This window comes from Oncorhynchus clarkii, chromosome 10 (assembly GCF_045791955.1).
Source record: "Oncorhynchus clarkii lewisi isolate Uvic-CL-2024 chromosome 10, UVic_Ocla_1.0, whole genome shotgun sequence".
Lineage (NCBI taxonomy): Eukaryota > Metazoa > Chordata > Actinopteri > Salmoniformes > Salmonidae > Oncorhynchus > Oncorhynchus clarkii.
In genome coordinates this window covers 35,074,201-35,090,927 of record NC_092156.1, presented here as the reverse complement: position 1 = coordinate 35,090,927, position 16,727 = coordinate 35,074,201, and the positions used below count along the sequence as shown (strand labels likewise).

At 40.8% G+C, this 16,727-nt stretch overlaps 1 protein-coding gene across 6 annotated transcripts in view; it reads left to right on the top strand.

The window, feature by feature from the left end:
- Positions 1 to 16,727, top strand: part of LOC139418343 (transcription initiation factor TFIID subunit 1-like) — a 60,676-nt gene that overhangs the window by 16,312 nt on the left and 27,637 nt on the right. For 4 of the 6 annotated variants that reach the window (XM_071167722.1, XM_071167719.1, XM_071167723.1 and 1 more), the window contains exons 3-10: positions 3,634 to 3,739; positions 5,294 to 5,410; positions 7,146 to 7,271; positions 7,522 to 7,763; positions 7,877 to 8,098; positions 8,350 to 8,598; positions 12,329 to 12,530; positions 12,739 to 12,849. In XM_071167722.1, the coding sequence (XP_071023823.1) occupies positions 3,634 to 3,739; positions 5,294 to 5,410; positions 7,146 to 7,271; positions 7,522 to 7,763; positions 7,877 to 8,098; positions 8,350 to 8,598; positions 12,329 to 12,530; positions 12,739 to 12,849 (1,375 nt within the window). Of the gene's footprint in view, positions 1 to 3,633; positions 3,740 to 5,293; positions 5,411 to 7,145; positions 7,272 to 7,521; positions 7,764 to 7,876; positions 8,099 to 8,349; positions 8,599 to 12,328; positions 12,531 to 12,708; positions 12,850 to 16,727 lie in introns of all 6 variants that reach the window. The other 2 variants (XM_071167721.1, XM_071167720.1) reach the window with 1 other exon arrangement.

Sequence of the window (16,727 nt, the reverse complement as noted above, 5' to 3'; positions counted from 1 at the left end):
TAGGTTTTCTGGGAAAATGGTGTTGTGAGCTTTCAAAGCATTTCATGACTACAGACGTGAGTGCTACGCGTCGGTAGTCGTTTAAGCAGGTTACCTTAGTGTTCTTGGGCACAGGGACTATGGTGGTCTGCTTGAAACAAACTCAGACAGGGAAAGGTTGAAAATGTCAGTGGAGATACTTGCCAGTTGGACAGCACATGCTCAGAGTACACATCCTGCTAATCCGTCTGGCCCTGCGGCCTTGTGAATGTTGACCTGTTTAAAGGTCTTACTCACATCGGCTGCGGAGAGCGTGATCACACAGTCATCCGGAACAGCTGATGCTCTCATGCATATTTCAATGTTACTTGCCTCGAAGCAAGCAAGAAAGTAGTTTAGCTCGTCTGGTAGGCTCGTGTCACTGGGCAGCTCTCGGCTGTGCTTCCCTTTGTAGTCTGTAATGTTTTGCAAGCCCTGCCACATCCGACGAGCATCGGAGCCGGTGTAGTACGATTCGATCTTAGTCCTGTATTGGCGCTTTGCCTGTTTGATGGTTCGTCAGAGGGCATAGCGGGATTTCTTATAAGCTTCTGAGTTAGAGTCCCGCCCCTTGAAAGCGGCAGCTCTAGCCTTTAGCTCAGTGCGAATGTTGCCTGGAAGATATTCCAGTCTGTGCTAGCAAAACAGTCCTGTAGTTTAGCATCTGCTTTATCTGACCACGTTTTTATAGACCGAGTCACTGGTGCTTCCTGCTTTAATTTTTGCTTGTAAGCAGGAATCAGGAGGATAGAATTATGGTCAGATTTGCCAAGTGGAGGGAGAGGGAGAGCTTTGTACGCATCTCTATGTGTGGAGTAAAGGTGGTCTGGAATTATTTTCCCTCTGGTTGTACATTTAATATGTTGCTAGAAATTTGGTGAAACTGATTTTAGTTTCCCTGCATTAAACTCCCCGGCCTCTAGGAGCGCCGCCTCTGGATGAGCTTTTTCCTGTTTGCTTATGGCGGTATAAAGCTCATTGAGTGCGGTTTTAGTGCCAGCGTCGGTCTGTGGTGGTATGTAGACAGCTACAAAAAATACAGATGAAAACTCTCTAGGTAGATAGCGTGGTCTACAGTTCATCATGAGATACTCTACCTCAGGCGAGCAAAACTTTGAGACTTCCTTAGATATTGTGCACCAGCTGTTGTTTACATGAATGCATAGGCCCCTGCCCCATGTCTTACCAGAGGCTGCAGTTCTGTCCTGCCGATAGAGTGTATAACCCGCCATCTGTATGTTCTTAATGTTGTCGTTTAGTCACGACTCGGTGAAACATAAGATATTACAGTTTTTAATGTCCCGTTGGTAGGATAAACGTGCTTTCAGTTCATCCCATTTATTTTCCAGCGATTGAATGTTAGGTAGCAGGACTGAAGTCGTGGGCAGATTAGCTACTCGTCGCCTGATCCTCAGAAGACACCCTGATCTCTTTCCACTAAATCTGCGTTTCCTTCTCCAGCGAATAACGGGGACCTGGGCCTGGTCGGGTGTCTATATTATATCCCTCCCGTCCGACTCATTGAAGAAGAACTCTTTGTCCAGTTTGAGGTGAGCAATCGCAGTTCTGATGTCCAGAAGCTCTTTCCGGTCATAAGAAACGGTAGCAGCAACATTATGTACAAAACAAGTTACGAACAATGCAAAAAAAAAAAAAAACGCATTGTTGGTTAAGAGCCGATAAGACGGCAGCCTTCCCCCTCCGGCGCCATACTATTTAAGGGTGCTATTGAACCAGGGACTACAGCGACGCCTCTTGCACTGAGATTCAGTGCCTTAGACCGCTGCGCCACTGGGGAGCCTTTTTAAGTACGCAATGTGAAATGAATATGGTTGATTTTTAAGGTTTTGGAAAAGTGCAGTGAATAGTGCCACTTTCTAGGATGTCAATATCAATTAATGTATTTATGTTTGTTTGTAATTTTGTCTGGACTTTTAATCATATGTGTTATTGTTTTTACCATTGAGGACCACTTTGGAAACAAGCCTTTTAATTCATACGTTTAATTGATGTCCTCAGGGTCCACATTGTACATTTTGTTGTATATGTCTGTTACCCAAAATAAATTATATTTAATTTAATGGATGTCTTTGAAACATTTTAACGTAAACAATTTCAAATGTAATGATATTGAACTCAATAGATGCCCAACAATTGAACAGAGCAGTAGCTGAGTTTATCTGTATGGATCAGGTGCCGTTCTGTGACTGGCTAATATACCTTGTATTTTTTTAGGTGGTATCGAGTATCGTGATACTAACCTGATATCGGTACACAGTCAAAATTCTGGTATCGTGACCACACAAAATTTTGCTTTGGGGCGTAGAGAATTTTTTTGTTCAATTTTAAAGCAAGTTTGCTGCAATTCTACATAATTTTGCCATTGGCCAAAGAGAAGATTTAGCAATTTTATAACACAGTTCTACTAAATTTGCCATGGGGCGGAACAATGTGGAGTTTTACAGCGAATTTGCTGCAATTCTACACATTTTGTCATGCAGTGGATTTTTCCATGACTTATGTCATGTTGATATGATATCTGATTGAGAGTGAAAACAAACAGTGACTGACATAAAAAGAGAAAATGCTGAATCACAACCAAATTTCAAAATTGCACCTTGTGTATTCTACTATTCTAACTCTCAACAGTAAGTTGAGAACCCGGCTGAGTTCCCCCATCCCTGCACAACAATATGCCTAACAACAGGACTGAGATGTCCATTTGCTGATTATGGGTTTCTTGTTACACTATATATACAAAAGTATGTGGACAATCCATCAAAAAATCTGAAGGAAGTTTGTTCTGAAGTGTCTGTCCTATATCTGAGAGATACAGTGAGAGATAGATACAGTATGAGATACAGTATGAGATACAGTATGTTGATCACTTTTCCACGGTCTTTTGTGCAATGGTACTTTTATAAATGGTCTTTCTAGACAGAAATTTTAACACCTGGTATTTTCCAATACACTTTGGCATATCAAATGCTGTGGTTGTTTGACAATGGTATTTCCCTCCACACCCCCAGGAATCCAAAAAGAGATACAGTATGAGATAGATAGATACAGTATGAGATACAGAGATACAGTGAGAGACAGATACAGTATGAGATGCAGAGCTACAGTGAGAGATAGATAGCCTAGTGGTTAGAGTGTTGGACTAGTAACCAAAAGGTTGCAAGTTCAAATCCCCGACCTGACAAGGTACAAATCTGCCGTTCTGCCCCTGAACAGGCAGTTAACCCACTGTTCCTAGGCCGTCATTGAAAATAATAATTTGTTCTTAACTGACTTGCCTAGTTAAAATAAAGGTAAAAAATAATAATAATAATACTAATAATTGATAGATACAGTATGAGAGACTGAGATACAGTGAGAGATAGATAGATGCAGTATGAGATACAGAGATGCAGTATGAGATACAGAGATACAGTATGAGATACAGAATGAGATACTGAGATACAGAATGAGATACAGTATCAGGATCACTTGTCCACTGTCTTTTGTGCAATGGTACTTTTATAAATGGTCTTTCTAGACAGACATTTTCCAATACACTTTGGCATATCAAATGCTGTGGTTGTTTGACAATGGTATTTCCCTCCACACCCTCAGGAATCCAAAAAGCACCTGGCTGGCCTGGGCTCCCTGGGACTGGGCAACCTCATCACAGAGATCACTGCTAGTGAGGAGGACGATCTGGACGAGGATGGAGACACAGGTAAGAGAGTGAGGCTGTGGGTGGGTTAGTTCCTAGCCCTACAGAGCTCTCTGTCATGTGCAGTGCCTTCAGAAAGTATTCTACACCATGACTTATTCCACATTTTGTTGTGTAACAGCCTAAACCAAAAAAAATCTCACCATCTACACACAATAGCCAATAATGACAAAGTGAAAACCTGTTTTTAGAAATGTTTGCTAATTTATTGAGATACAGAAGTATCTAATTTACATTGGTATTCATACCCCTGAGTCAATACTTTGTAGAAGCAACTTTGGCAGCGATTACAACTGTGAGTCTTTCTGTGTCTCTCTTAAGAGCTTTCCACACCTGGATTGTGCAACATTTTCCAATTATTGTTTTCAGAATTCTTCAAGCTCTGCCAAATTGGTTGTTGATCATTGCTAGATAAATATTTTCAAGTACATTTAAGTCAAAACTGTACCTCGGCCATTCACTGTCTTCTTTGTTTTGCAACTCCAGTGTAGATTTTGCCTTGTGTTTTAGGTTATTGTCCTGCTGAAAGGTACATTCATCTCCCAGTGTCTGGTGGAAAGCAGACTAAACCAGGTTTTCCTCTAGGATTCCGTTTCTATTTTATCCTAAAAAACTCCCCAGTCCTAATGATTACAAGCAAACCCATAACATGATGCACTATGATTGGAAATATGGAGGGTGGTACTGTGTTGTATTGGATTTGCCTCAGACATAACACGTTGTATTCAGGACAAAAAGTGAACTGCTTTGCCACATTTTTTGCAGCATTGCTTTAGTTCCTTGTTGCAAACAGGAATCAGGTTTTGTAATATTTTTTATTCTGTACAGGCTTCCTTTTCACTCTGTCAATTAGGTTAGTACTGTGGCCATCCTTAGTTTTCTCCTATCACAGCCATTAAACTCAGTAACTGTTTTAAAGTCACCATTGGCCTCGTGGTGAAATCCCCGAGTGGTTTCCTTCCTCTCTGGCAACTGAGGTTAGGAAGGATGCCTGTATCTTTGTAGTGTAATTAATAACTTCACCATGCCCAAAGGGATATTCAATGTCTGCTTTTCTTTTTACCCATCTACCAATAGGTGCCCTTCTTTGCAAGGCATTGGAAATCCTCCATGGTCTTTGTGGTTGAATCTGTGTTTGAAATTCACTGCTCAACTGAGGGACCTTACAGATAATGTTATGTGTGTGGAACAGAGATGAGGTAGTCATTAAAAAATAATGTTAAACACTATGCAACTTATTAAATGACTTGTTAAGCCCATGTTTTACTCATGAACATGTTTATGCTTGCCTTAACAAAGGGGTTGAATGCTTATTGACTTTTCCAACATAGTGACATTATGGGGTATTGTGTTTAGGCCAGTTACACATCATCTCAATTTAATCCATGTTAAATTTAGGCTGTAACACAACAAAATGTGGAAAAATTGAGAAAATTTTTTTTGAAAATGTCTAGGAGTCATGAACAGTCAATATGCTCCTTAGTTGTGTTTGTAAGTTGTATGTTTGTAAATGCTGTGATAAACGAGTGACGGTTTCGTGTCCTGTTTCTTATGCAGGCTGGGTGAAGAACGATGCCGATGCAGTTGATTATTCTGACATCAACGAAGTGGCTGAAGATGAGACTAAGAAGTATCGTCAGGCCATGGGCAGCCTGCAGCCTACGAGGAGAACAGGTGCAGTAATACGCATGCAACTAGACACATATAATGAGTATACAAAACATTAAGAACACCTGTTGTTACCTGGGCGGCAGGGTAGCCTAGTGGTTAGAGTGTTGGACTAGTAACCGGAAGGTTGCAAGTTCAAACCCCCGAGCTGACAAGGTACAAATCTGTCGTTCTGCCCCTGAACAGGCAGTTAACCCAATGTTCCTAGGCTGTCATTGAAAATAAGAATTTGTTCTTAACTGACTTGCGTAGTTAAATAAAGGTTAAAATATATATATATATGTATATGTATATATATATATATATATATATATATATGTATATAAATATATGTATATGTACATATATATATGTATATGTATATGTATATATATACATATATATATATATATATGTATATGTATATATATATATGTATATGTACAGTTGAAGTCGGAGTTTACATGCACTTAGGTTGGAGTCATTAAAACTCGTTTTTCAACCACTCCACAAATTTCTTGTTAACAAACTAGAGTTTTGGCAAGTCAAGTCAATTTTCCAACAATTGTTTACAGATAGATTATTTCACCTATAATTCACTGTATCACAATTCCAGTGGGTCAGAAGTTTACATACACTAAGTTGACTGACTGTGCCTTTAAACAGCTTGGAAAACTCCAGAAAATGATGTCATGGCTTTAGAAGCTTTTGAAAGGCTAATTGACATCATTTGAGTCAATTGGAGGTGAACCTGTGGATGTATTTCAAGGCCTACCTTCAAATTCAGTGGGAAATGGGAAAATCAAAAGAAATCAGCCAAGACCTCAGAAAAATAATTGTAGACCTCCACAAGTCTGGTTCATCCTTGGGAGCAATTTCCAAACGCCTGAAGGTACCACATTCATCTGTACAAACAATAGTACACAAGTATAAACACCATTGGACCACGTAGCCGTCATACTGCTCAGGAAGGAGACTCGTTCTGTCTCCTAGAGATGAACGTACTTTGGTGCGAAAAGGATGGCATCATGAGGGAGGAAAAATTATGTGGATATATTGAAGCAACATCTCAAGACATCAGTCAGGAAGTTAAAGCTTGGTTGCAAATGGGTCTTCCAAATGGACAATGACCCCAAGCATACTTCCAAAGTTGTGGCAAAATGGCTTAAGGACCACAAAGTCAAGGTATTGGAGTGGCCATCACCAAGCCCTGATCTCAATCCTATAGAAGATTTGTGGGCAGAACTGAAAAAGTGTGTGCGAGCAAGTAGGCCTACAAACCTGACTCAGTTACACCAGCTCAATTCACCTAACTTATTGTGGGAAGCTTGTGGAAGGCTACCTGAAACGTTTGACCCAAGTTAAACAATTTGAAGGCAATGCTACTAAATACTAATTGAGTGTATGTAAACTTCTGACCCACTGGGAATGTGATGAAAGAAATAGAAGCGGAAATAAATCATTCTCTACTGTTTTTCTGACATTTCACATTCTTAAAAGGAAGTGGTGATCCTAACTGACCTAAGTCATGGAATTTTTACTAGGATTAAATGTCAGGAATTCTGAAAAACTGAGTTTAAATGTATTTGTTTAAGGTGTATGTTAACTTCTGACTTCAACTGTATATACTATACACAGACCTCTAGGAGTGGTTGTACCCTAGGTTACCAGAACAGATAAATTAAGCTTATTTCATTTCCTCTATCGTCATCAGAGACTTTGCACTGCCGGTAACTGGATACTTTTTTTCTCTCTGTCTCAGATGATGAGGATGACTATGATGCGGATTGTGAGGATATTGATGCCAAGCTTATGCCCCCTCCACCTCCTCCATGTCTCCCCACGCCTGGTGGCAAGAAAGACGACTCCTCTCCCACGGCTGCAAGTGGTAAGGATCAGATAAGGAAGGGCCAAAGGGTGGCGGTCAACTGTAATTAATTTTATCTTTGATCAATCTCGTGCCGGTGAAAATATACTTTGTTCTGTACAAGCATAATTACTGTACAAGCATAATTCTTCATAATCTGTTATAAAGTAAACATGGATATTGATGTATTTAATGTCAAGAATACATGCTAGTAAGTTAGCACTCATCAGAGGGGCTCTAACCCTAGTGTATGCTATTGTGTTGTCCACAGTTGGGGATGAAGGAGACGGGATCATCCTGCCCTCCATCATTGCTCCTTCCTCTCTGGTAGACAAAGTGGACTTCAGCAGTTCCTCAGATTCTGAATCGGAGACAGACAGGCCATCTGCAGGCCCTGGGTCAGGGGGTTCTCCAGCCTGCCTCAGCTTGCCCCTGGCTGGCATCATGCAGAAGGATGCTGCCAAAGCCCTGCCTGGCGTCACACAGCTTTTCCCAGAGTTCAGGCCTGGAAGGGTGAGCTGTCCTTTTTGGAAACACTATATAGTACACCACATAACAGAGAGTTGTGATTGGATGATTAAAACCTTTCAAAATGAATACCTATCCACTCCTCTGAATCCCTCCAGGTGCTGCGGTTCCTTCGACTGTTTGGCCCTGGGAAGAACATGCCGTCGGTGTGGCGGAGCGCACGGAGAAAGAGGAAGAGGAAGCACCGCGACCCTCAGCCAGGGACACCCCCACCAGAGGGCGCTGAGCCCATGGAGCAGCAGGGACCAGAGAAGAAATCTGGCTGGGACTATGAATACGCCCCACCTCCACCCCCAGAACAGTGCCTGTCTGACGACGAGGTCAGTGTGCAACAACAATGGTCTTAGTGAAAGATATGCAGGACTGTGAAAACTTGTTTGAAATCCCTTTGAAACTGTGTGGTTATTTACCAGTATAGTTTGTCACAGCTAATTTATGAGAGTTTACTAGGTTTAGTAATGTGATTCAGTCTCAGTATAATTATGTATAGGATCTTTCTCCTTACAAAAGGAAATGGACAAAAGTGATTGCTATAAGATATTCTTCAATAGTTCATTCCTTGTGCCCCCAGATCACCATGATGGCCCCAATAGAGTCCAAGTTCTCCCAGACCTCTGGAGATGGGGACAAGGTGACAGAGTCCAGGCCCAAGGTGGCAGAGTGGCGCTACGGTCCAGCCCAGCTCTGGTACGACATGATGGGGGTCCCTGACGATGGCAGTGGCTTCCACTACGGCTTCAAACTGAAGGAGGAGGAGGACGAGGAACAGGAGAAACGGGAGAGGCCAGAACCACCGCCACCTTTACAACATCCCAAAGAGGTTAACACCCATACACTACACTGACGCTTTAGGATTAGATATCATGGAGTTCCTTAAAGTGGCATTCAGCAGTTGAAACAATAACAAAGCGCTCTCCCACCACTATTTTGGTAAAAAGCTGAGGGATGGGGCTTGAGAAATCTAACCAGTCTTGATAGCTTTAACCATGTAGTGAGGCTATACATATGACTGTTTACAAACATTGGAGTTAAACAATCAAATATTTTGGGTTCTGGGGGAGTATGACTGTTGAACTAAGCTAATGAGGCATTAATAAGTTATATTCTTCAAGAATCAATGGGTACATTGATTAATTTATAAGTCCACAAATGGATGTAGCAACTGCAGATTGCCCCTTTTTAAGAATCAATCACCCATTTCTAGCAGATTTTTCTGCGAAGAGACTTTCATTAGATCATTTGTTTTGGTGCTGTCCATATGCAGCATGTTTTAGGTCGCAGGTTCAGGAATGGCTGAAGAATTGCAACAATGACCTGGAGCTAACTTTGCAAATAGCTGTAATGTAATTATACTCTTAGCAAAAATCTTTATCTTAAATGTACAATCTGTAGAAACTATGAGACTGGAAAGGTTCAGAACAACACAGTTGAAAAATATATGGCAAATATAAATCAAAACTGGATGGTGTTCAGAGGTAGATGGGAGGGGTTGAGGGTAGCTGAAGGATGGGACTAAAAACAAACAAAAGATAACTATTGTAAAATGTACAGTGTATAGTATGTATAAGCTGGAAGTAGAAGCCTAAGGGTTGTTGTCCTTAAGTTTACTCCAATTAGGAGACTGGTGGTAGGGTTAGGTGAAAAAATAAAGGAAAATATATTTTAAAATATATACAGTACCAGTCAAAAGTTTGGACACATCTACTCATTTGCTGGTTAAGTGTGCCTTGAATTCAAAATAGATATCTGACAGTGTCACCAGCAAGCACCCCCACACCATCACACCACCTCCTCCATGCTTCACGGTGGGAACCACACATGCAGAGATCATCCGTTCACCTTCTCTGCGTCTCACAAAGACACGGCGGTTGGAACCAAAAATCTAATTTGAAGACATTTCCACCGGTCTAATGTCCATTGCTCGTGTGTCTTGGCCCAAGCAAGTCTTCTCTTCTTATTGGTGTCCTTTAGTAGTGGTTTCTTTGCAGCAGGTCGACCATGAAGGCCCGATTCACCCAGTCTCCTCTGAACAGTTGATGTTGAGATGTGTCTTTTACTTGAACTCTATGGAGCATTTATTTGGGCTGCAATTTCTGAGGGGCAGTTAACTCTGATGAACTTATCCTCTGCAGCAGAGGTAACTCTGGGTCTTCCTTTCCTGTGGCGGTCCTCATGAGAGACAGTTTCATCATAGCGCTTGATGGTTTTTGCGACTGCACTTGAAGAACCTTTCAAAGTTCTTGAAATTTTCCGGATTGACTGGCCTTCATGTCTTAAAGTAATGATGGACTGTCGTTTCTCTTTGCTTATTTGACCTGTTCTTGCCATAATATGGACTTGGTCTTTTACCAAATAGAGCTATCTTCTGTATACCACCCCTACCTCGTCACAACACAACTGATTGACTGAAACGCATTAAGAAGGAAAGAAATTCCACAAATAAACTTTTAACAAGGCACACCTGTTAATTGAAATGCATTCCAGGTGACTTCCTCATGAAGCTGATTGAGAGAATGTCAAGCATGTGCAAAGCTGTCATCAAGGTAAAGGGTGGCTACTTTGAAGAATCTCAAATATAAAATATATTTAGATTTTTTTAACACTTTTTTGCTGACTACATGATTCCATATTTTGAAGGTTTTATTTTTTATTTAACCTTTATTTAATTAGGCAAGTCATGTGTTATTTCATAGTTTTGATGTCTTCATTATTATTCTACAATCTAGAAAATAGTAAAAAATAAAGAAAAACCCTGGAATGAGTAGGTGTATCCCAAATTTTGACTGGTACTATATACAGTTGAAGTCGGAAGTTTACATACACCTTAGCCAAATACATTTAAACTCAGTTTTTCTCAATTCCTGACATTTAATCCTAGTAAAAATTCCCTGTCTTAGGTCAATTAGGATCACCACTTTATTTTAAGACTGTGAAATGTCAGAATAATAGTAGAGAGAATGATTTATTTCAGCTTTGATGTATTTTATCACATTCCCAGTTAGTCGGGAGTTTACGTACACTCAATTAGTATTTGGTAGCATTGCCTTCAAATTGTTTAACTCGGGTCAAATGTTTCAGGTAGCCTTCCACAAGCTTCCCACAATAAGTTGGGTGAATTTTGGCCCATTCCACATGACAGAGCTGGTGTAACAGAGTCAGGTTTGTAGGCCTCCTTGCTCACACACGCTTTTTCAGTTCTGCCCACAAATTGTCTATAGGATTGAGGTCAAGGCTTTGTGATGGCACTCCAATACCTTGACTTTGTTGTCCTTAAGCCATTTTTCCACAACTTTGGAAGTATGCTTGGGGTCATTGTCCATTTGGAAGATCAAAGCTTTAACTTCCTGACTGAATTCTTGAGATGTTGTTTCAATATATCCAAATAATTTTCCTTCCTCATGATGCGGTCTATTTTGTGAAGTGCACCATCCCCCCCTTGGCTTCACGGTTGGGATGGTGTTCTTCGGCTTGCAAGCCTCCCTCTTTTTCCTCCAAACATAACAATGGTCATTATGGCCAAACAGTTCTATTTTTGTTTCATCAGACCAGATTACATTTTTCCAAAAAGTACGATCTTTGTCCCCATGTGCAGTTGCAAACCGTAGTCTGGCTTTTTTATGGCGGTTTTGGAGCAGTAGCTTCTTCCTTGCTGAGCGGCCTTTCAGGTTATGTCGATATAGGACTTGTTTTACAGTGGATATAGATACTTTTGTACCTGTTTCCTCCAGCATCTTCACAAGGTCCTTTGCTGTTGTTCTGGGATTGATTTGCACTTTTCGCACCAAAGTACATTCATCTCTAGGAGACAGAACGCGTCTCCTTCCTGAGCGGTGTGACGGCTGCGTGGTTCCATGGTGTTTATACTTGTGTACTATTGTTTGTACAGATGAACGTGGTACCTTCAGGTGTTTGGAAATTGCTCCCAAGGATGAGCCAGATAAAGCAATTTTTTTTGAGTTCTTGGCTGATTTCTTCTGATTTTCCCATGATGTCAAACAAAGAGGCACTGATTTTGAAGTTAGGCCTTGAAATACATCCACAGGTACACCTCCAATTGACTCAAATTATGTCAATTAGCCTATCAGAAGCTTCTAAATGACATAATTTTCTGGAATTTCTCAAGCTGTTTAAAGGCACAATCAACTTAGTGTATGTAAACTTCTGACCCACTGGAATTGTGATACAGTGAATTATAAGTGAAATAATTGGTCTGTAAACATTTGTTGGAAAAATTACTTGTGTCATGCACAAAGTAGATGTCCTAACCGACTTGCCAAAACTATAGTTTGTTAACAAGACATTTTTGGAGTGGCTGAAAACGAGTTTTAATGACTCCATCCTAAGTGTATGTAAACTTCCGACTTCCAACTGTATATTTACAAAAAATATTTATGGGGATTGGAAATGATGCAGACAATTACATTAATGGAATTTGCAATATTAAAGCTGAACTACCCCCTAAAATGTTTTGTAAATAATAATTTAGAAGAGAACAGACATGATTTAAAAACCTATGTTATTTGTGTGTATTTCTGTCTTTTTCTGTCTAGGAGGGCAGTGGTGACGAAAAGGACAAACAGGCCCTGGAGAATGAGCTCTTCCTGATGGTCACCCAGCTTCAGTGGGAGGACGACATCATTTGGAACGGAGAGGACGTGAAACACAAGGGCACTAAGACCCAGCGAGCCAGTCTGGCAGGGTGGCTGCCTTCCAGCATGACCCGCAACGCCAATGCCTACAACGCACAGCAGGGTGAGAGACCCACTCACTCCAGTACCAATTAACAGACTGACCTGCGTAATGGAGATTCCTACCTCATTGATATCCTATCACCAAAGCATAAACCCCAATTGTCCAGGGGACTTAGGACAAAAGTGGCAAATATAAACTGTTATAACTGTTGTGCATTTGTCTGCTTTGGGTTATCTAGGTATTCATGATGTCTATCTACACTCTACAGGTCTGAGTAGGAGTAACTCTCAGCTGGTGCCCCCCACTCCTCCACCTATGCCCAAAGCCCCTTCCATCGGCTCTGGCTCCAAGAGGGACAAACACCACCACGACCATCATGGTACTATGAGTCTATTTTACCTGCCATCTGTTGTAGAGTGTCATTTACTTTTAGAATGATGAATAATGTGATATTACAACATATCCTACATATCTCCGTTAATTTATGTGTTAAAAAGTACCACTAAAGCAGGGGTCTCCAACAGGTCGACCGCGAGCTACTAGTAGCTCGCAGCCCACCTATGAGTAGCTCGCCAAACAATTCTGAAAGTACATGCAATTTTCACGTGTTTCACAGCACACTGTCATAAACAAATCTCACAAGTATCAGACACATCAAGCTCCCAGCTACTATGTAATCAATGCAACATTGATATTATCCTAAGGCCTGAACTCGTGGTTAGCCTTTATTGGCTAAAAAAGCCAAACCTAAAACAATATCTGCCAATTAATTTCCAACAATATTGTCCCTGTCTGTCTGTGTGGGCTCACGTTTGTCTATCACTCCCGTGTGTAGCCAGTTGATGTGATAACCATCTTGTGAGTTTGCAGAAATACTTTCCCCAAAACCTTCTCAATTAAATGCTAACTACAAAGTCAAAGTAGGCTTACCTGGAAGAAGTATATCATGAGTAAGTATATACAGTGTATTCGGAAAGTATTCAGACCCCTTGACTTTTTCCACATTTTGTTACGTTACAGCCTTATTCTAAAATTGACTGAATTAATTTTTCCCTCATCAATCTACATACAATCCCCCATAATGACAAAGTGAAAACAGATATTTAGAAATGTATGCAAATGTTTTAAAAATTAAAAACAGAAATACCTTAGATACATATGTTTTCAGACACTGCTATGAGACTCGAAATTGAGGGCAGATGCATCCTGTTTCCATTGATTATCCTCAAGATGTTACTACAACTTGATTGGAGTCACCTGTGGTAAATTAAATTGATTGGACATGATTTGAAAAGGCACACACCTGTTTAGATAACGTCCCACAGTTGACATAGCTTGGTTTTTGCTCTGACATGCAATGAGGTGGAAGGAATTGTCCCTAGAGCTCTGAGACAGAATTGTGTCGAGGCACAGATCTAGGGAGGGGTACCAAAATATAGCCTCCATCATTCTTAATTGGAAGAAGTTTGGAACCACCAAGACTCTTCCTAGAGCTGGCCGCCTGGCCAAACGGAGCAATAGGGGGAGAAGGGCCTTGGTCAGGGAGGTGACCAAGAACCCGATGGTCAATCTGAGAGAGTTCCAGAGTTTCTCTGTGGAGATGGGAGTACCTTCCAGATTGACAACCATCTCTGCAGCACTCCACTAATCAGGCCTTTATGGTAGAGTGGCCAGACAGAAGCCACTCCTTAGTAGAAGGCACATGACAGCCCACTTGGAGTTTGCCAAAAGGAACCTAAAGACTCTCAGACCATGAGAAACAAGATTCTCTGATCTGATGAAACCAAGTTGGAAATCTTTGGCCTGAATGCCAAGTGTCACTTCTGGAGGAGACCTGGCATCAGCCCTTACAGTGAAGCATGGTGGTGGCAGCATTATGATGTGTGGATGTTTTTCAGAGGCAGGGACTGCGAGTCTAGTCAGGACCGAGGGAAAGATGAACGGAGTGAAGTATAAAGAGATCCTTGATGAAAACCTGCTCCAGAGTGCTCAGGACCTCAGCCTGGGATAAAGGTTCACCTTCCAACAGGACAACGACCCTAAGCACACAGCCAAGACAACACAGGAGTGGCTTCAGGACAAGCCTCTGAATGTCCTTGAGTGGCCCAGCCGGAGCCCAGACTTCAACCCAATAGAACATCTCTGGAGAGACCTGAAAATAGCTGTGCAGCGACGCTCCCCATCCAACCTGACAGATCTTGAGTGGATCTGCAGAGAAGAATGGGAGAAACCCCCCAAATACAGGTGTGCCAAGCTTGTAGCATCATACCCAAGAAGACTTGAGGCTGTAATCGCTGCCAAAGGTGCTTCAACAAAGTACAGAGTAAACGGTCTGAATACTTACAGTTGAAGTCGGAAGTTTACATACACCTTAGCCAAATGCGTTTAAACTCTGGCTTTTTTTTATGGCGGTTTTGGAGCTGTGGCTTCTTCCATGCTGAGCGGCCTTTCAGGTTATATCGATATAGGACTCGTTTTACTGTGGATATAGATACTTATGTACCTGTTTCCTCCAGCATCTTCACATGGTCCTTTGCTGCTGTTCTGGGATTGATTTGCTCTTTTCGCACCAAAGTACATTCAGCTCTAGGAGACAGAACACGTCTCCTTCCTGAGCGGTGTGACGGCTGCGTGGTTCCATGGTGTTTATACTTGCGTACTATTGTTTGTACAGATCAACGTGGTACCTTCAGGCGTTTGGAATTTGCTCCCAAGGATGAGCCAGACTTGTGGAGGTCTACAATTTTTTTTCTGAGGTCTTGGATGATTTCTTTTGATTTTCCCATGATGTCAAGGATAGAGGCACTGAGTTTGAAGTTAGGCCTTGAAATACATCCACAGGTACACCTCCAGTTGACTCAAATGATGTCAATTAGCCTATCAGAAGCTTCTAAAGCCATGATGACATTTTCTGGAATTATCCAAGCTGTTTAAAGGCACAGTCAACTTAGTGTATGTAAACTTCTGACCCACTGGAATTGCGATATAGTGAATTATAGGTGAAATAATCTGTCTGTAAACAATTGTTTGAAAAATATCTTGTCATGCACAAAGTAGATGTCCCAACCAACTTGCCAAAACTATAGTTTGTTAACAAGAGATTTGTGGAGTGGTTGAAAAACAACTTTTAATGACTCCAACATAAGTGTATGTAAACTTCTGACTTCAACTTTATGTAAATGTCATATTTCAGTTGTTTTTCTAAAAATCTGTTTTTTCTTTGTTGTTATAGGGTATTGTGTGTAGATTAGTGAAGGAAAAAAACATTTTAGAATAAGGCTATAACAAAATGTGAAAAAAATTCATGTGGTCTGAATTCTTTCCGAATGCACTGTAATTTGTATGTATACTGAACAAAAATATAAATGCTCTATGTGAAGTGTTGGACCCCAGTTTCATGAATTAAAAGATCCCAGAAATGTTACATATGCACAAAAAAGCTTATTTCTCTCAATTTTGTGATCAAATTTGTTTACGTCCCTGTGAGTGATGTATTATTTGTCAAGATAATCCACCTATCTGATAATCCACCTATAGTGGCATATCAAGAAGCTGATTAAACAGCATGATCATTGCAAAGGTACACAGGTGCACCTTGTGCTAGGGACAATAAAAGGCCACTCTAAAATGTGCAGTTTTGTTACACAACACAATGCCACAGATGTCTCAATTTTTGAGGGAGCGTGCAATTGTCAGCTGACTGCAGGTATGCCCACCAGAGCTGTTGCCAGAGAATTGAATGTTAATATCTCTACCATAAGCCGCCTCCGTCGTTTTTGGCAGTCCTTATATGAATTAACATCTTTTAAATTAACATCAGTAACATCTTTTAAATTGTTGCATGTTGCGTATTTTTGTTCAGTATATTATTCCTTAGTTGCGAACTTTGCATTAAAATGAGCAGCAGCAATAGGCTCCAGAACCATCGCTAGACCACCACATTGCATGGCACATTCCTCACTCGCTAGATGTGGACGTAAAGGGACAGATTACACACACAATTATTTTATTTTTTTCTTCTCCAAGACCTAAAAAAAAAAAGGTATTTTGATGTGATTTAGACATTGATATGGACTCAGAACATCCAATTCAATTGTTTATCTATGAACAATTGTAATTGAGAGTGGAAAACAACAATTCTAAAACCAGGAAAAATCAAACTGAGAATCACTGATTTTGTAGGGTTCCCCTTAGTTGTTTATTAACCATTATTTGACCAGGTATATTAACATAAAACAGTGCACTACTTTATCTTGT